This window comes from Loxodonta africana, chromosome 11 (genome assembly GCF_030014295.1).
Source record: "Loxodonta africana isolate mLoxAfr1 chromosome 11, mLoxAfr1.hap2, whole genome shotgun sequence".
In the NCBI taxonomy this organism is placed as follows: Eukaryota; Metazoa; Chordata; class Mammalia; order Proboscidea; family Elephantidae; genus Loxodonta; species Loxodonta africana.
Window position 1 is genome coordinate 77474493 of NC_087352.1, and position 20932 is coordinate 77495424.

The 20932-nt window shown below is 41.7% G+C and overlaps 1 protein-coding gene across 2 annotated transcripts in view; it reads left to right on the top strand.

Annotated features, from left to right (window-relative positions):
* The first annotated feature begins 7990 nt into the window (after positions 1-7990).
* DSC3 (desmocollin 3) overlaps positions 7991-20932 on the top strand; it is a 56752-nt gene continuing 43810 nt past the window's right edge. For both annotated transcript variants that reach the window (XM_010586794.3, XM_010586795.3), the window contains exons 1-3: positions 7991-8095; positions 18101-18185; positions 19611-19810. In XM_010586794.3, coding sequence (XP_010585096.2) covers positions 8027-8095; positions 18101-18185; positions 19611-19810 — 354 coding nt within the window. In that variant the 5' untranslated portion in view covers positions 7991-8026. The remainder of the gene's footprint in view (positions 8096-18100; positions 18186-19610; positions 19811-20932) is intronic.

Sequence of the window (20932 nt, forward strand, 5' to 3'; positions counted from 1 at the left end):
GTCCAACTTTAACACGCGTATGATGTGATTGAAAATACCATGGCTTGCGTTAGGCACACCTTAGTCTTCAAGGTGACATCTCTGCTCTTCAACACTTTAAAGAGGTCCTTTGCAGCAGATTTACCCAATGCAATGTGTGTCTTGATTTCTTGACTGCTGCTTCTATGACTGTTGATTGTGGATGCAAGTAAAATGAAATCCTTGACAACTTCAGTCTTTTCTCCATTTATCATGACCACAGCCTTCAGTATGGATTGTACCTCAACATAAAGAAAACAAAAATCCTCATAACTGGACCAAAGAGCAACATCATGATTGCTTCTTTAAGGCTGTAAAATGAAGATAATAGTATCTGTCTTAAAACCTGGATGCCTGAATAAAGTTAGATAATAATTTATATTCACTTTTCACAGAGTCTAGCACATAGAAATCACTCAACAAAAATTACTTTTGCCATATAAATGCTGATAGCCAGCAAGATGCATGCAATTTAAAACCAAAAACCCGTTGCCGTCAAGTCGATTACAACTCATAGCAACTGTGTAGAACACAGTAGAACTGCCCCTTAGGGTTTCCCAGGAGTAGCTAATGGATTTGAACTGCCAACCTTTTGGTTAGCAGCTGTAGCTCTTAACCACTACGCCACCAGGGCTCTGCATGCAATTTATGCTGCATATATTCCAAAAACAAATCAGAATTCTCAACTCTCCAGAGACAACTCATGTCTTAGAAAGCAAAGTGTGGTGGGAGGCAATACTGGTGTGAACAACCACTGTCCCTTTCTGGGAAGATTGCTTTCAGCAATAATTGTGAAAGAGAAAGTAGAGAATTCTTATACTGAACACTTGTATACTTGCTGCCACGTTTAACTTTTAGAAACCTGCTATTTATTGAATTCATAGTGTGATTTATGATACAGACCAATCGTGTGCATTTTCTATACGTAGGAATCCATTAGAGGACACACTATGGTTAAAAATTAAACAATGGAAGGTAAATCAAAGCAATTATTTTTATGTTAACAAGTTTTGGTGCTTATAATAATAATAAAATATGTTGTGTAAAAACATTACGTCGACTGAAAGAAATCAGACACAGGAGGGTGCATTTTGTATGGTAGTCATACTCTAAGGGTCTCCAGTGACCTCTGCCTCCTGGTATTCATGCCCTTTTGTAATCCCCTTAATTTAACTTGGATTGGTCCTAGTGACTTGCTTGTAACCAATAAAATGAGGCAGAGGTGATGGAATGGGCTACAGAAAGACTCTGGCTTCCATTTTGGTCACCTTATCTTTTTTGGTTGCTCCAAGGGAAGGCAGGTACCTACGTTGTGAGCTGCCCTACGGAGTCCTGCTCGACAAGGAACTGATGTCTCTAGTCAACATTTTTTAAAGGCCCAGGACCTACCAACAGCCCCATAGTGAGCTTAGAAACAGATTCTCCCTTAGTCAAGTCTTGAGATGACTGCAACCCTGGTCAACCTCCCCAACTGCAGCCTTGTGAGAAATGCCGAATTAGAAATAGCCAGCTAAGCTATGCCTGAATTCCACCAAAACTCCAAGGTAATAAATGCTTGCTTTAAGCCACTAGGTTTTGGAATAATTTGTGATGCAACAATAAATAATACAGTGTGTGATTCTACTGATACGAAATTCTAGGAAAGCCAAAACTAGAGGGATAGGAAGCAGAATATTTTCGCCTCAGGGTGGGGAGGGATATTCACTGAGGTGATAAAAATGTTTTACATGTCGATTCGAGTGATGGTAATACAAGTGTACATATTTGTTGAAACTCACTGAATTATATGTTTAAGATCTATGAATTTCACTGCATATAAATTATACCTCAATAAAGAGGAAAAAAAAAAAAAAGACCAGGAGTATCATTCTTTGACCAACTCGTCAAGATAAATTAAACCCTACTTTTATGTACAGATCACCATAATTGGATCAAATGGAAAGGGAACTATCTTTTCTGACAATAAAAATGCTTCTACGAGATAGAGAAGGAGCCCTGCTGCTAACTGAAAGGTCAGTGGCTAGAATGCACCAGCCCCTCTGTGCTCTGTGTGAGCTAAAGCCTGATGATCTGCTCCTGCAAAAGATTTGTAAGGCTGTTGTCGTTACGTGCCATTGAGTCAGTTCTGACTCATGGTGACCCTATGTACAACAGAACCAAACACTGCCCAGTTCTGTGCCATCCTCACAATTTTTGTTATGCTTGAGCCCATCGTCGTGGCCACTGTGTCAATCCATCTGGTTGAGTGGCTTCCTCTTTTTTGTTGACCTTCTACTTTACCAAGCATGATGTCTGTCTCCAGGAACTGGTCCTCCCTGATAACATTTCCAGAGGTTTTGGTCAGAAATTCACATTTAAAAGTGAAGTATTATAGTTAAGTCTAGAGCTTTCCCCAATCACCATCTATGCGTAACTTGAAACTTGAGAGAAACAGCCAATTTTATTGAACATATCAAGGGCGCTGCAATCTTAGTAGAGAGGGACAAGAAAATGGCCTTTCTAGTATATGCCTATATGCCTACTGATTTCTTTAATGTTTGGGCAGGACCCCTGTATCAGAGTTGTTTAGAGAAATGGGGATCTGGTATACCTCTATATAACCAGCTAGTTGCCGTTGAGTTGATTCTGACTCGGCGATCTCATGTATGTCAGAGTAGAACTGTGCTCCATAGGGCTTTCAATGGCTGTTTTTTGGAAGTAGTTTGCCAGGCCTTTCTTCTCAGGCACCTTTGGGTGAACTTGAACCTACAACCTTTTGGTTAGCAGCTGATCATGTTAACTGTTTGCACCACCCAAGGACTCCAACCCTATATAGATGTGTGCAAGTTTAGACTATGGGAAGGTTACCTGTTAGAGAGTAGTGTAGCTTATTGCAACACTGAAAGGTAAACACAAGCATGAGGTTGAGTATTGTTGTGGCATTTTGCCTGCCTAGTGAACACTAGATAGCTAATTGGTGGAAAGCTACTCATGTAGTGGCAGAAAGCCTTGGGAAATTGGGAAGGCTGAAAGGAAAGACAGATAAAGATGAATAAATCTTGAGGTAAATAAAATTAATTAATACATAATCAATAAAATAGTCAATTATTAATAATGCATTAGTGAATGTTGAATTAAATCACTTACTGTCCATAGGGGACCGGTGAGAAAAGCTGCCTCACTATTCCTGAGTTAGTTGATAGGCATGTGAGCTGGGAGGTATGCCACCTCCCCAGGCTGATGCTGAGGGATGGGATGGTACTCCCAAACTTCTGGGAAAAAGAGAAGGCTGATGGGGCAATGAATCAGAGAATGATGATGAGGTAAATGACACATGACATCTGGAACCCAGCCCACTGACACCTGTAGGTCTTAGTGCTTAAGGAATGCTCTTTGAACAGACAGTGAGCTTCAAAAGGTATGAGAATGTCCAGGGGAAACTGCAGTCTCAACCGTGGGAAGAAATTTTTGCTCTTAAGGCAACTCAAGTGAAGCGTTGTGGGCTGATCTCAAGGAGAGGAAGACTAAACATTCTTCCTGCATGAGGGCATTGTTAAACCTATTTTGTCTGGTTACTATAAGAACATATTACTCACACAATGGAGTTCTGCTTTCTGTGTGGAAATTACCATTCTTTCCAGCCTGGTGAGAAATCACTGCACGGCCACTCTACCTTCCTTAAAAGGACTGTTTTCAGAGGTGGGGATATTTGTAAAGGGACCTGAAGTGTTTAATGGAGGAAGAGTAAAAGCATTGTAACCACTGTTGAATCATTAATTAGTAAGAAGAGACTGAAAAGTAGCCTTCCAAAGCTTGGCCATGGGAAGACTGGGGAGGAATGCAGCAGACAGGGGTTCTGGGATGGATCTTGACCTGGAAAGCAAGACAACATTTACAGGCTATTCTTGACTTGAACTTTTCATCTATTATCCCCAAGTCTCTAAAAAAGTCTCCAGTAGTCTTTTTAAATGACCAAAAATTTGAGGCTGTAGTCAGTGGTGTACTGGGATATTCATGAAGGGTCTCTAGTCACAGTGTGGGAAAAGCAGTACAAGGAAGAGCAGGGTCCTCTCCTGGAAGCCAGAGTGGAGGTAGGAGAGGAGTTACCAGTGGAGGAAAATGGTAGTTTAGGTAAGAGAATCTGATGGACCTGTTTCCAAGCAAGAGAGAAGAGTCCTCTCTAAAAGAAATAGATACATTAAGGGGTGTTTGTTTCTAAAAACAAAGTCTGTGAGGGCTCCTGACATTTGAGTATATGTTTATACAGTATTCCTCACAGTTGTTAGAGCAAGTAATTTGTTCTATCACTGTTTACCACTATTGCTATTTATCCTAAATAATATCCCTAATGTACTTCTAAGCAAACACCTCACGGCAGAATTCATTTTGTATCACATGCAGACTATTGAAACCAATCTTTGACTAGGTTTTAAGATTATTTTCATAAACTACTCTTACTAGCAAATTTGTTTCAAACATCAGACAGTTTGTTGCAAACATTGGACAGTTGTCCTGATAGTGTTTCATAGGACTGTTTGAGGAGGCCCACACTTGCCTCATAATTCTACATGTAAGTCACTGAGATGAGTAGGTGTGTTAGTTAGCGCAGCACCTCTGGGCACTGAACTGGGGAAGGCAGCCTTCGTCCCAGTGGGCCAAGGGTCAGCTCCCAACTCCTGAGGTGAGTTACTCTCTCCACTGCCAGAGAGTCCTCCCAGGTACAAATGGAGAACTCTTAGTGATCTTAAATTGGCTTTCTGCCTAAAATTTTACAATTTACCTGGATTCCTGCAGTCCTGTACGTTAGTCTAAAATCCCTTTCCATTTTCAAACTTTTATTATAGCAGCTGTTTCCTTTTTGTTGGGGGAACAGGGTATTAAAACACTTCAGAAAAGTTCTTTATGTTTTAAAATATTTCCTGATGATTTAAACTTTATTATATAAAACATCAAATTCTATTCAAAGTTAAGTTCATATTTTAAATAAATATTCAACAAACTCATTGTAAATTAGAATTCACTTAGGAAGAATACAAGCAACTTTAATTTACCTCCATGTCATTCTTATACTGTAAGTATAACTACCTGTAAAAGTTCTTTTCTAAATTATACAAATGTATTTCTTTGTATTAGGGCTTACACTAATATCCTCATGATGGGCAAGTATATGTTATAACAAAGCAGAAAATTCCAAAACAGTTACTAATACTGCATTCAGTTATTATTCAGTGTTCACATTGCACCCAGCATTTTACAAAACATATATTCCCAGAATGCTTTCTTACATTATTTCTATAATAGATTACTACAACTTTTATTTGGTAGAAGATAAAATTGGAAGCTCAGAGCAATTGTCATATAGTCAGTATTCTTAACATTCTCCCCTGTTATACAACACAGCTGAAACCATCAGAGCTGGTTTAATTTTAGTCGTTTGGAAGATAGTCACAATCAGGTCAGACTCTAGTTAATCTGAAGTTAAATATGAAATCGTAGAGAAACTAGGAATACTTAGAATACAGAAAAACATTTTAAAGACCTTTACTCCCCAACTCTTAAAGCCAGATCAAGCCATAAAGAGGTTCACTAACAAAGGGAAACTCACCAAAAAAGAACTCTGTTTACAGATTGCGTTGATGGTTCTCCATCTCTTTCAGGATGAAATTCAGCTCTTCAGAGTGGTTTGCCATAAGTCTGTCTTTCTAACCCGATTCTGAGGCACAGGAGTCCTTCCGTAGTCAGCCTAAAGGAACTCCTTTCTGTTTCCTTACCTGAGAAGCTCTCACAAGCCTCTCCAGAGCTTCACATGTGCTGTGTCATTTTTCTGGAACACTCTCCCCTTTTCTCTCTTGGTTCTTATCTCAAGAATCTTTGCTTCTGCAAAGCTTTCTTCGGTTGAGTTATACCAGCTGCTCTAGAATTTCTTAACGGCTTATCCCTTCCTACTTCTCTAACAGTGAGTTGGAAGGGGGTGGGGACTGGTGTTCACGTTTTCTTTCCTCATCTATGTTTCAGGAAAGCTAAGACCCACTTGTGTTTCTAAAGGCTGTCTGGGGCTGGAGGAAATTTTGAGAAGCAGTCCCTAAGGTTGTGGGTGAAGGTGATGGTTTGGAAGTTGGGAGGTGAAGGGTTTGGAAGTTGAGAGGTGAAAATAGCTGGAGTGGAGCTTTCTCTGAGGCTGGAGAGCTTATGCATGCAGAGACCCCCAGAGGTGAGACCCAATCTCTGGCAGGGTGTCTCAGAGATAGGATTGGGGAACTGAACTTAGACTGTCTTAAATCTTAGAGTCCTGAGACCTGAGACCCAAGGCCCATGATTCCAGGGAAGCCCCAGACTCCAGGGAATACATGGACTTAGACAAGAAGCCTAGTAGGGGTAATCAGGGTGGGATGAATGAAGGCCATAGTGCCCTTTTCTGATTAATCTGGACTGCCTGAGGTTCCTGGCCTCGGAACTTGTGCCTGGACTTTGGGGGGCAACAATATGTAGTCGAGATGGAGTTTTCCCCTGAATCCAGCAAACAGGGGCTTAGAGGACATAACATTTAATTTTAAGGGAAATGAAGGAAAGTAATAGAAATTACCCCCACTGTTGCAAATACCTCTTTATTAAAAAGTGCAGTATACTGGGCTTTCTTCTTTACTAGACTTTGAATTGCTTTGAGCAGAAACTGGGTTTGCTCATTTTCTTGTCTCCAACACCTCACACAATGCCTGGTCCATACTAAAATCAAACCAAACCCTTTGCCTTTGAGTCAATTCCAACTCATAGCAACCCTATAGGACAGACTAGAACTGCCCCACAGCGTTTCCAAGGAGTGGCTGGTGGATTCAAATTGCTGACCTTTTGGTTAGAAGCCATAGCTCTAACCACTACACCACCAGGGCTCCGGATCCTGATAAATGTTCGGAGCAGGTCAGTGTTCACTTTTGGAGTAGAAGTTTTTGTGTGGCATATTTCCTTTTTACCACCAAAATAACCCAACGAAACTGGTTGTCACTGAGTAGATTCTGACTCATGACGACCCCTTGTGTTAACAGAGTAGAACAGCTTCATAGGGTTTTCTTGGCTGCAATCTTTACTGAAGCAGATTGCCTTTCTTCTCCAGCAATGCTGGGTGGGTTGCAAGCTCCAACCTTTAGGTTAGTATTCCAGTGTAAACAAGTTGGGACACTCAGGGACCTCCTTTTTTTTTTTTTTTTTTAACCACAGACTGAAAAAAATTGGTTTTTAGTACAGTTACCATGCAAACACTAACCCGAGAATTTAAATCTAAGGCCACAAATTTCTTCTTAGATGGCTCATATAAGGCTACACAATTGGTAGATAATAAAGCTCTGGTTGTCGGTTCCTAAACATGGTCAGATATCAAAATTTCTTTTACTTGGTTTTGATTTCTAGAACACAAAATGCTGGTTTATTAATGCTACTTGGGATAATTTTTCTTGTTAAATTTGGAGAGAGTAAATACATCTTCTTTTAACCTGGAGACATTACCCAGAATTTGGTTAGGAGCTGAAGGGCGGATCCGCCGATCCAATCACAGGCTGTTCCTGGCAACCAGGAAGGCCCGTGTTGGGGCAGGGATCCCTGAAGGCGGGTTTGCCTTCTGCAGTGGGAACGCGCGGTGCACCGCCGGCAACGGCAACTCACCGCCACTTTCTGGGCGGCTAATGCCTGAGGCAGACGAGGGGTGTGGGCGAGCCAACCGAGGCTGGGCCGGCACCGCTTTCCCGAGCGAGCCCAGCGCGGCAGCGGAGGAGCGGACGGGCAGGCTGGGGCAGCTCCCGGGCGGCTCGGGCGGTGTTAAAACTTGAGAAATAACAAGGAGGGGCCGCGCGGTGATTTCTAGGTCCAATCCCGTCGAGGGAGCAAACACGCTCCGGGCAGGCAAGACTGCAAGTGGCCAAGGCGACTCCAAGCCGAGCAGCGAAGAGTAAGGCACGTCCCTTACGGCTGCGGCTCCGGGGGCTCGCGCGCTCCACATCCCCGCCCGGCGCCCGTGTTCTGCTTCCCCGTCCGCGCCCCGATGGCCGCCCTCGTGCCCCGGAGCTTCCTTCGCGGAGCTCTCTGCAGCCAGCTGCTGCTGACCCTCTTGGTGAGTGGGACCCTGGCATGGGGAAGGAGGGATGGATCCACCCTGGCCGCTGCGGGGGACCTGGAGAGTTGGGGAGACAAGGCAGACAGAAAGGACACATTCGCGGCGGCTCAGCTCAATCCTGAGATGCTGTTACCCCAAATTCGGGCCTGGAGGGGAGAGGACAGAAAACGAACATTTGAGGGACGACTGGGTTGAATTTCTTGTTTGGGACACCCTGTTCAGTTGTTTGAATTATTTGACTTACCCCTGTGTCGCTGCGCGCCCTCGGGCACTGCCGCAGGTGGACCCGGGGTTGGGATTCGCGCTCCTCTTGGGACTCCCCGGCTGGGCTGGGTTGGCGGCGTTGGGGTGGAAAGGGAGGAAGAGTATTTTGGTCAGTTATTTCAGGTCGCTATGAGTATGAGTATGAGTCGGAATCGAGTCTACGGCACTGGGGTTTTTTTTTTTTTTTTTTTTGGTTTATGAGTAGGAATGGAAAACCTGATGGCGTAGTGGTTAAGAGTTCGATTGCTAACCAAAAGGTCAGCAGTTCGAATCCACCAGGCGCTTCTTGGGAACCCTGTGGGGCAGTTCTACCCTGTCCTATAGGGTTGCTAAGAATGGAATGGACTGCACGGCAACGGGTTTTTTTTTTTTTTTTTTTAAAGTGGAAAACAAAAAAACAGACAGGAAGATGGGGCTCAGGGGGTCCTGGCTGGCTTCGCAGGGGGCGTTAGTGACAGGCGAGATCAGAGCAGCGCCCCTGGGTCTTGGCCTGGGAAACAGGCTTCCTGGCTGTGCCTCCACTGAAAGTCATCCACCAGGTCGCCCAAACTGTCACTCCGCGAGCCACCTGGCTGGGGTCGGAGGGTGCCTGTGGTCCGCGAGCCACCTGGCTGGGGTCGGAGGGTGCCTGTGGTCCGCGAGCCACCTGGCTGGGGTCGGAGGGTGCCTGTGGTCCGCGAGCCACCTGGCTGGAGTCGGAGGGTGCCTGTGGTCCGCGAGCCACCTGGCTGGGGTCGGAGGGTGCCTGTGGCGTGAGGGGACTGGAGGCCCGGGATCAGGGTTGGAGTTCCGGGTGTGATGGGAAATGGGGTCGGGGTGTGGTATGGTGGTGGATGGGGTAGGGATTCAGGGCCAGATTATGCAATTAACAAGGTACACATGGGCCCAGTTGTGCCTTCCCCCTACCCTTAGTGCACAATTTCAGCTGTCCCCCAACACATCAAAGATGTGGTAAAACCCATGTGAAATTGCTCGCCACAGCGGCACTATAAGAAGAATAGAACTGCCCCATGGGTTGCTAAGGAGCGGCCGATGGAATAGAACTGCCGGATTCGAACTGGCGACCCTTTGGTTAGCAACCAAGCTCTTAGCCACTGGGGCACTCAGACTCTCACCACACATTACCAAGTAAATACAACCAAGCCCTTGTATACGTTGCTCAGTACAAGCGGGTGCATACGGTGTTTACTAGTTAATGCTTCCCCGGGTGAGAGCCCAGCCTGGGGCGGAGGACGAGATCGAAAGTAGAAGAGATTAGGGACAATTTGCCCACAACTCGGGAGACATGCAGCGGAAAATCGGAAACTCTGACGTTGCATTAGGCGTGGAGCTTCAGACGCGACTAGGGTTGCACTCTAGGCGTGCGGGAAGGAGCTGCGGACCCACGACCTCCCCGCACCCGGGATGGGCTTGAGGACAACCGTGGGCGAGAGGACGACGCCGGCCTCGGGTCGACTCCGACTACACGGGTTCTTGCTGCCGCCCCAGCAGGGCGAGTTGGGGCCACGCTTTGTGCTCGCTTTCAATTAGCTAGTTACGAATGCTCGATTTGCAGTTACGGTTCAAGGCCCGTTGACTGACAAGGAATTGTACAAAAAAACACGTCGACCTGCCAGGGCACTGCCTCCACGAACTACCTGAGCTGATGAAATGACTCCACAAATGGGAACTACTTTTAAAATGTCATTTTTAAAAAATGATAACATACGAAAGCGCCTGCAGCTTTTCTGTTTGAAAGCCTGAGTTTAGTGTTTTGTGTTTACCCTGAGAAGTTGACTGGGGAATGGAGGGAAGAAACTGGAGGTGCTTTGTTCCCAAGATTTGCCGTATTCACTTGAGAGGAGGGCTTGGGAGACCAGGGCGCTGTCCTAGTTTAAAGGGGGGAGGGGGAGGGGAGAGGGGAAGAGTGTCGAGGTGTGACCACGCAAGAAGGTTCCTGTAAATCTAGAGATAGGGTTAACTCCAGTTTATGAACTACGCTTTTAAGGTTATCTTAAAAAAGAATTTTGTACCATTTAAATTAAATGGTGTATCTGGGGAGACTTGAATACTCGAGACCCCCCCCCAAAAAAAAACCCCCACTGCTGTGGAGTCAATTCCAACTCATAGGGACCCTATAGGCCAGAGTAGAACTGCTCCATAGGGTTTCCAAGGAGCACCTGGTGGATTCCAACTGCGGACCTTTTGGTTAGCAGCCGAACTCTTAACTACTACACCACCAGGGTTTCCATACTCGAATACTTGAGAGCATATATAAAATAATAAGTTATTTCACCCCCAACCCCCAGCTTACAAGTATTTCTACTTTCTGTCCAACTGGCTTAATTAATAGCTCTATTGACTCATATGGGTGTCGACTTTTCAGTATATTAATGACATAGCATTTTAGAGACACACCTTCATTTTACAGAGAGTTTACTGAATCTCTCTAAAACAATAGCTTGTTCTAAGAGGAGAGCTCTCCAAAGCAAGGCTTTAACACAGATTGAAGACTTGCAACATCTTGGAAACCCTGATGGTGTACTGGTTAAGAGCTAGGGCTGCTAACTGAAAGGTGGGCAGTTTGAGTCCACCAGATGCTCCTTGGAAACCCTATGGGGCGGTTTTACTCTGCCCTTTAGGGTCGCTATGAGTCAGAATCTACGCCACGGATTTGGTTTTTTTTTTTTTGTAATATCTTGGCCTTCTGACTGAGCTGTACTGTAGGTTGAGAAATCTTGCCAATTTACACTTTTCGTTTCCTGCATTCCTTTCCTACCCTTTTCCCTACACAGTTGTCATGAGTCCATTCAAGGTGGCCACATGCATGTCAGAGTACAACTGTGCTTCGTAGAGTTTTCAATGGCTGATTTTTTGGAAGTAGATCACCAAGCCTTTCTTCAGCGGTGCCTCTGGGTGGACTAGCTAGCCATGCATTGACAATTTGCACCTCCCAGAGCCCAGAGACTACACCCTTTTCGCTAGCCACACTCATGCAGTTCTGAGCCTATTCCCGGAGCACTGGTGGTGCAGTGGTTGATAGCTCTGCTGCTAACCAAAAGGTCAGCAGTTCCAGCCTAGCAGCTGCTCCTTAGAAACTCTCTGGGGCAGTTCTACTCTGTCCTATAGGGTGGCTATAGGGAATCAACTAGACAGTAAAGGGTTGATTAACTTACCCCCAGGAGTCCCTGGGTGGCACAAATGATTAGGCGCTCTGACTACTAGTCTAAAGATTGGCAGTTTGAGCCCACCCAGAGGCGCCTTGGAAGACATTCCTGGCAATCTGCTTCTGAAAGGTCCCGGCCTTGGAAACCTTAGGGAGCAGTTCTACTCTGCACACACTGGGTTACCCTAGAGTCGAAATTGACTGGATGGCACCTCCCTCTAACCCCTTCCTCCCCCCTGGGGAAAGAAGAAAGAGAAATGGGAGAAGCTAGAAAAGAAACATCAAGCTATGCCACTGTCCTTGACAGGGTTTGAGTGGGGTCAAGGTATGTTTTCCTGGTGGTGTATCAGAAGTTGTTGGGGATGGTGCAAACTAATTTGCCCTAATTCAGTTGTCTTCCGCCCTATCACACATAATAAGATTCTTTTTAATATGTGCTTTAATACTGTTCAACATGTCAAATCTGCCGTAGGAATTGCATTATATTATCTATTATATATTATAAATGATATATAGTTGAAGTCTGCCATTTCTCTAAAGGGCTCTTCTTCAAAAGGAGCTAAAATAGTGTTTTCCTTTTTGTCTTAACATTTAGAAAAACTCCCCCAAATCTGTACTTTTAATCCATTGAAGTGGGTTAAAAGTATGAACTGTACCTGGAACCTATGATGACATATATGCATTCCATCATTTCAGATTTTATAGGGTTAATTAATATGACTAATGTGACTTCTTTACCCCCCAATTTTTTTGTTCTTAATAATATTTGTCATATTCATCTTTTTAAAATAAAAAAAGAATAAAATAATTTCTATTATCTTTTAAATTAGTAAAAAAAAGGTAAGGCAAATAAAGGAAGTAAGTGAGAACTAGTTTATTTTAAAACGATTTTCTTAAGGAAGTCACAGTTTTAGTATATATTTAGATCTATTTTTTTTTAAGCTGTGTTAACTACCTTTTTAAAAGGAGGTTGTTGATGTTCATGTTGAGATAGAGCTAGACCCTGCAGTGCCATTTGAATCCCTACATAAATGTAAGCCTGTGCACATTGTTTGATCCTGTTTTTTGTGGGTTTTAATCCATCGGCGGTTGGCATTCCATATATGGCATCTGTAGAGGCCTGTGGTTAAGCATACTTTTCATCTAATGAGAATGTCTTGTAGCAATTTTGGTTAGAAGGAAATTTATTAGAATTATCTATGTACAGAGAGTACAGAGAAGTAATTCTTAAAATTTACCTTTGAGGTTGTAAGAATTTGAAAGATTATATTTCCATTTAGCAGAAGGCAAGTGTCCGCGGGAGAAATGTTTAAAATTCTGTAACTATTGTGCTCAGTCAGGAAGGTCCCTTTGGTTATCAGACACTCTGTGGTTTCCCTTCTGTAGCCTGTTTTGCCTCTGTTGAAAAAGACTGTCATTTTAGAAAGCTTACCTTGTGTATTTGGTGCAAATGGTTCATGTTCTTAGCTGCTAAGCAAAAGGTTGGCAGTTTGAGTCTACCCAAAGGCTGTTTGGAGGCAAGGCCTGGTGATCTAATTACCAAAAATTAGCATCGAAAACCCTATAGAGCGCAGTTCTGCTCTGACACACATGCAGTGCAATAGGTCTCTTTTGTGTGGCCTTTCTAGCTATGGGCTTGTAACTCCCACCAAATGATTGGGTGGAGCTATGCAAATAAGGTGCTTGTGGCCTACCAAGGGGATCAGATAGCTTGCTAATAATACAAATAAGGTGCATGGCACTTGTCTTAGTTATCTAGTACTGTTATAACAGAAATACCACAAGTGGATAGCTTTAACAAAGAGAAATTTATTCTCTCACTGTCTAAGAGGTTAGAATCGCAAATTCAGGGTGCCAGCTTTTGGGGAAGGCTTTCTCTCTCTGTCGTTCTGGGGAAAGGCCCTTGTCATCAATCTTTCCCTGGTCTAGGAGCTTCTTAGCACTGGGACCCCAGGTCCAAAGGATGTGCTCTGCTCCCAGTGCTTCTTTCTTGACAGCATGAGGTTCCTCTCCTCCGTGCTCGATTCTCTCTTTTATGTCTCAAAAGAGACTGACTCAAGTTGCAACCTAATCCTGTAGATTGAGTTCTGCGTCATTAACATAACTGCTTCTAATCTTGCCTCGTTAACATTGTCGAGGTAGGATTTACAACACATAGGGTAATCATGGAAACCCTGGTGGCATAGTGGTTAAGTGCTATGGCTGCTAACCCAAGGGTCGGCAGTTTGAATCCTCCAGGCGCTCCACAGTAGAACCCTATGTGGCAGTCTTACTCTGTCCTATAGGGTTGCTATGAGTTGGAATCGACTTGACGGCCTTGGGTTTTTTTGGGTTTGGGATAATCAAATCAGATCACAAAATGATGGACAACCACACGATACTGGAAATCATGACATAGCCAAGTTGACACATATTTTTGGGGATACAATTCAATCCATGATAGCACCCTTGTGGAGGTGGGACCATGCAAATACAGTGTACAGAACCCTAATTAGGGAATCGGTCAGTTTTGCCATCCCATTAAGCTTAAAATGAGCCATCCCAGAGGCAGAAAGTGGGACCTCATTATCACCAAGAAAGAAGAGCTAGAAGTGGAGTCTGACCTTTGGACCAGGAATCCATGTGCTGAGAACCTCCTAGACCCAGGAGACAAAAAAAGAGAGCTGTAACACTGGAGACAGTATGGGATGGTGAGAAGTGACAGCAGCAGAGCCAGGAGATTGGCACAAGATGGTGCAGTGAGCTTCCCAGCCCACAGAGCAAGATGGTTACAGTGGTTGTGCTGACCCACAGAGCAGGAGAGGTGAGTGCATCCCGACAAGAAGCTTACTGGCAGAGTGGGGTGCCCCATGGCACTTACTGGCAGAGCTGAAGAGCTTTGTAGCACTTGCCCAAGCAAGGCAGAGGTTGGACCAAGATGCCTGCCTATAGGCACGGCCAAGGAACTGTCCTGACCAAAGAACTATATCCTGAGTCCTGAGTAATTCCTTATCCTGAATTGTAACCTGTTACTTCCCTAATAAACCTCGTAATTGTGAATACTGTCTATGAGTTCTGTGTGGCCACTGCAACGAATTATTGAATCCAGCAAAAAAGTAGAGTGCCATGGGTGGGATGGCTGGTGTCAGAATTTGTAAAAGGGTTGGAGAGAGGAGGTATGTCTGACCTCCACCTCATAGCAATCAGCCTTGAACTGATGCTGATTCTCATGAAGTTAGATGAGGTGGTCTGATGCCTTCATCATGCCATTTTTACAGTCACTGTAAGCCGGAATCGACTCAATGGCAACTGGTGGTGGGAGAATGAAAGTGAAGGTGCTCATATCATACGTTGCAGAAATTTCTCTTGCAGGTGTAATCTTAGTGCCTTGTAGATACAAGGCTGTTTGCTGTGACACTGTTTGTACAGAAAAAAATGGAAAATGATTTAAATGCCCATTGATAAGAGAAAGATTAAAATAAACTGATATTTATGGATAAATCTCAAACATTGTTGAATAAAAAAAGCAAGTTGCAAAAGGATACATATAAACAATTACTACACACAATACCAGATTATGTATTTTTATGGGCACATGTACATATAATAAAACTGTAAAAACCTACACAGGAAGTATAAACAACAACTTTGGCAGAAAGTATTCCCTGGAGAAGAGAAATGGAAATGGCATAGAGGATAGGACTCTAGCCACATGTATAACATGTATAGCCACATGTTAAAAAGTGAAGTAAAAAATCACGAAATATTAATATACGAGTCTGGATGGGTACATGAGCATTTATTATATTTATTTGATTGGAATATTTCATAGTCAATTTACTCTTTTTTTAAAGACGTGATTAACAAGTATTGAATATGGCTTTCTTTTGAGATTCAAAACTACCAACTATAGAGTTCAAATATATTTGGAACAATGGATTCATTGTTGAAAAAGCCTGTTTTTCACAGCAAGGAGGTAACTATATATATGAGGACAATATTCAATTAAACATATATAATATGGCTGAATTTTTTAAAAGGGCAATATCCTTATTATGTCACTGTCACAGTTAGCAATCCAGTTAGGAACTTCTGAAAATAACTTTCCCAATGAATAAGTATGGTAAAAGGATACAACCCTGATACACACCTTTCCTGGTGTTAAACCACACAGCATCCCCTCGTTCTGTTTGAATGACTGCATCTTGGTCTATGTACAAGTTCCTCCTGGGCATAATTAGGTGCTCTGGAATTCCCATTCTTTGCAATGTTATCCATAATTTGTTATGATCCACACAGTCAAACGCCTTTGCATGGTCAATAAAACACAAGCAGAAGACACAACCTTGCTTGCTGAAAGTCAAGAGGACTTGAAGCCCTTACCGATGAAGATCAAAGACTATAGCATGATTTACACCTCAACATAAAGAAAACAGAAATCCTCACAACTGGCCCAATAAACAACATCATAATAAACAGTGAAAAGGTTGAAATTGTCAAGGATTTCCTTTTACTTGGATCCACAATCAACACTCATGGAAGCAGTAGTAAAGATATCAAAAGATGCATTTCACTGGGAAAATCTGCTGCAAAAGACCTTTTTAAAGTATTAAAAAAGCAAGGATGTCACTTTGAGGACTAAGGTGCACTGGACTCAAGCCATGGTTGTTTTTGGTCACCTCATATGCGTGCAAAAGCTGGACGATGAATAAGGAGGACCAAAGAAGAATTGATGCCTTTGAATTATGGCGTTGGCGAAGAATATTGAATATACCATGGACTGCCAAAAGAACGAACAAATCTGTCTTGGAGGAAGCACAACCAGAATGCTCTTTAGAAGCGAGAATGGTAAGAATTTGTCTGACATACTTTGGACATGTTACCAGTAGCTACCAGTCCCTAGAGAAGGGCATCATTCTTTGTAAAGTAGAGGGTCATAGAAAAAGAGGAAAACTCTCAACGAGATAGATTGACACAGAGGCAGCAACAACAGGCTCAAGCGTAACAACAACCATGAGGATGGTGCCGGACTGGGCAGTGTTTCATTCTGTTTTACATGGGGTTGCTATGAGTCAGAACTAACTTCACGGCTCCTAACAGCAACAATACCTAATGATGTTGGGTATTTTAAAATCTTCTTGGTCGTTTATATATCTTCTTTGGAGAATGTCTATTCAAATTTTTTATCTGTCATTTTGTGTTATTTGTCTTTTATTATTAAGATGTAAGACTTCTTTGTATATTTTGGATAAAAAAAATATTTTGGATACAAGTCCTTTATTGTTATACGATTTGCAAATATTTTCTCCCATTCTGCGGGTTGTATTTTCACTTTCTTTATAATGCCTTTTAGAGAGTAAGAGCTTTTAATTTTTATCGAGTCTTTTCTTTTATTGCTTGTGGTTTGGTGTAATATCTAAGAATTCATTGCCTAACCCAAGATCACAAAGACTCTTAAATTTTCTTCAGACTAGTTTTAATTCTTACATTTAGGTCTGTAATCCAATTGAGTTAATTTTCTTAAATGGTGTGAGATGAGGGTCCAAATTCATCTTTTGCATGAGGATATCCATTTGTTATAGCGCCATTTGTTGAGAAGACTATATCTTTCCCATGAATTTTCTGGCACCTTTATTAAAAATCCATTAACCATAAATGTAAGAGTTTGTTTCAGGGCTTTTTGTTTTGTTCCATTTATCTGTGTGTTTATCCTTATGCCAGCACCACCCTATCTTGGTTAACTGTAGCTTTGTATTACTTTGTATGTGTTTTGAAATCAGAAACTTTGTTCTTTTTTAGGATTATTTGGGTCCCTTGCATTTGCATGAGAATCAGCTTGTCAATTTCTGCAAAAAAGCTAGCTGGAATTTTGATAGGGATTTATTGAATTGTGTATCAATTTAGAGAACACTGCCATCTTAAAAATATTATACCTTTTGATCCATGAACATGGGATGCCTCTCAATTTCTTTGGGCCATTTTAAATTTCATTCAGAATGTTGCATGGTTTTCAGTATAACAAGTTTTGTACTTCTTCCATTAAATTTATTCCCAAATATTTTGTTCTTGTTGATGCTATTGTGAATGGAATTGTTTTCTGAATTTTATTTTGGATTGTTCATTGCTAGTGTATATACATTGAAATAATTTATATATATTGATATTGTATCTTGCAGTCTTGCTGAAATCATTTATGTGTTGTTACAGTTTTTTTAGTTGATTCCTTAGGGTTTTCTATATGCAAGATCATGTCATCTGTAAATAGTAGTGGTTTTACTTCTTCCTCCCCAATCTGGATGCCTTTTATCTTATTCTCTTGTTTAATTCACCTTGCTAGAAGCTTTAGTACAATGTTGAATAAAAGTAGCGAAAGCAGGTATCGTTATCTTGTCCCTCTTCTTTGGGGAGAGCATTTAGTCTTTCTCCATTAAGTATGATGCTGTAGGTTTTTCATAAATGCCCTTTATCGTGTTGTTCAAGTTCTCTTCTTATTCCTAGTTTTTTGAGATTTTTTAAATCATAAATGAGTTTTGGATTTTGTCAATCTATTCTGCATTTATTGAGGTGGTTATATGTTTTTAACTCTATACTCAATACATTCTTTCTTATTTTAGGTCTTCAGTTGTCCTTGTGAAGCCTGCAAAAAGGTTATATTTAATATACCTTCTAAACTAGAGGCAGATAAAATGATCGGCAGAGGTGAGAAATTTCAAAATAATATTTTATAAACATATTTAATTCATCTAGGCTGGAAAGAGGACATGGCATCCAATCTTTGCTTTTTGGAGTTAGCTTGAATCTACTTATATCCAAATGCAGGTCAAGATATTTTTAAAAATTTGCATCTGTTCTTTATAACACCATTGAATTCTGTAGTTGATTCTAGTGCAAATGTTCTAATCTGGGTTTTTGTAGTGATTTGTTTACGTTTTAATAGTTTAAAAATTATATGAAGTATCTCATATAAGACATACCACTTTCATTACTCTAGGATTCTAAGTATTAGAGAAATACAGCTAAGGAACTGAAAGGATCACAGTGGTTAAGAGCTGGGCTGCGTCAGCTGCTGTGGGTCCTATAGGACCACTGTGAGTCAGAAATGACGGCAACAGGTTTGTGTGGTTTTTGGTTTATAGTTGCATTTCAGAACAGAAGTTGAGCCATCTTATCAAACGGAACTTAATCACCCTGTTGCACAGTGGGAAGCTAGGGAACCTCAAAATTTCCAACAGCTGGAAAGCCTGGCCCAGGGGGCTTTCCACGTGAATACAGTGAATACTGGAGAAAAGCATGATTGTTGTTGTTGTTGCTTTTAAGAGGTAATTTGTTCCAAAGATTCCAAATTTACTTTTTCAACCAAGTGTTCCATTTCCAGTTAAATGACTCACTTAATTTTATTACAGAAATGCTACTCTTTTTCCTGTGGGATGGAAGCTGAGAGGATTTAGAGATGGGCCAACAGTGTTTATATACAGGAATAGATCATAAGTTAACATCCCCCCAAAAATGTGAAAATGAAAAACATCTATCGTCCCTAAACATGTTCATGTCTTTTTGACTAAATATTTCTACCTGAAAATCTGGGACCCCAGAGAGAAACGTGGACCTATGGGGGAAAAGTGTCCAGCAAAATGCCAGCGGATCTTCAGAGACAGACTTTCCTTATTTGACTGTTTTCCATAACTTACACATTCCATTCCTTTTATGAGTTCATGTGTATAACTTAAAAGATTCTGGCTAAATGATAGATGTATCTTAAAAGACCCAGGTTGTATTGTTAATGAAAACTTTTCTGTTGGTTTATTGAGAATGGAGGGGGAGGATGTAGTAAGCTTTGCTTTGTCATGATAGCGACATACACATCTCTTTAATAGGGAAATCATTTTCATAAACCTATTGGAAGCTTATAAAGGTTTAAAACACCTTTTTTAATAGAAGTATACAACCAAGAATTATTATTTTTTAACTGGAGGACTTATTTTTTTTTAACAAACTTAAAATGATTGGTTAGATATCTGGCCAATGCAAAGTGTTAGCTTATGTCATTGCACTTCATGGTTTTGAAGAAAATTGTGTGGCTTATTGTGTGTTTCTGCCTTACAACCTTGAGATTTTTACTTGCAGTTAATTTGAAAGAGTGCCTCAAGTCTGCAGACGTCATCCAGTCGAGTGACCCTGATTTCAGAGTTCTGGGTGATGGGTCAGTTTTCACAGCCCGAGCCGTCATGTTCTCTGCTGAGGAAAGACCTTTCACCGTATTGCTTTCTGACACAAAGACACAGGCCCAGAAGGACATTACTGTGCTCCTGAAACATCAGAGGAAGGTATTCAAACTACATTGATATTTTGATATTTTCAGGCATGGTTTCTTTTTATTTAAATACTCTTTTATTAAAAATTGCAAAGATGACCAAAGAATTAACAGGATCTTTTTTTTCTTCTTTTTCCCTCCCTTCTTCTCTTCCTGCCTGTCTGCTTTCCTTTAAAAACAAAACAAAACAAAAAACATGGGTTAGACACCGGCTTTGGACTTGGCTTTGTTAAATCTAAGTGATCCCTCCTCTGTGAGGGCTTCTTCCACCTCTCCTGCCTAACTAACTAATGACTTCGTGTACCAGTGGCAGTTTGGTTGCCCCTATATTATGGCATTTAGAATATTTTGTTAGTGTGAACAATTCAACTGTAGTTGCCTGAAGACATGGATTGATCTCATTTGTATTTATAGCCTCAGGAGTGTGGCCCAATACCTGACACAGAGTTGGTAGCTGTGTATTGAATTAATGATCAGAACAGGAGTCCCCAGTGAATAAGAAGTTGATTTCAAGAGCTCCAATGGTTCTGATGTTAAAATATATGCAAATAGTGGGAGATACAGCAATAAGAGTGTATATGGCATTGACTCACTGTCAATCAGAGGATTATTGACTGCAGCTCTAGATTCCACATCATGGGGAATGCCAACTTGAAAGTAGTCACAAAAGTGATAAAAGGTTTAGACTCAGCAGAAAGTCCAGTATAACTTTCTGCAAGGATGAAATGTTCTGTGATCTACATGGCATGTGGCTAGTGCAACCAAAGAACTTAATTTTTAAAAATATTTTATTTGACTATAAGTAATTAAAATTTAAATAGTCACATCCAGCTAGTGGCTACCATATTGGATAGTGCAGACAGAGTGTTTAGACAGTGAAGAACATGTATTTGTTTCCTCTGGTTTGCCTGAGATTATGAGGCTTTAGCAGAAAGACTGATAAGTGGTGTCTATAGATCGTTACAGAGTAAGTGTGTTTTCTTTCTGTATTTGGGACAGAGCAAGAAAAACTAAGAGTGATTTTCCTAACCTGAAAATGTGGCCAGTGTTAGGAAGGCATAAAAAGGGAAACTCTCTAATTTCTGAAACCTTTAAAATTCCAGTACATTCTTTCTTGCCCTTCTAATGCAAAATG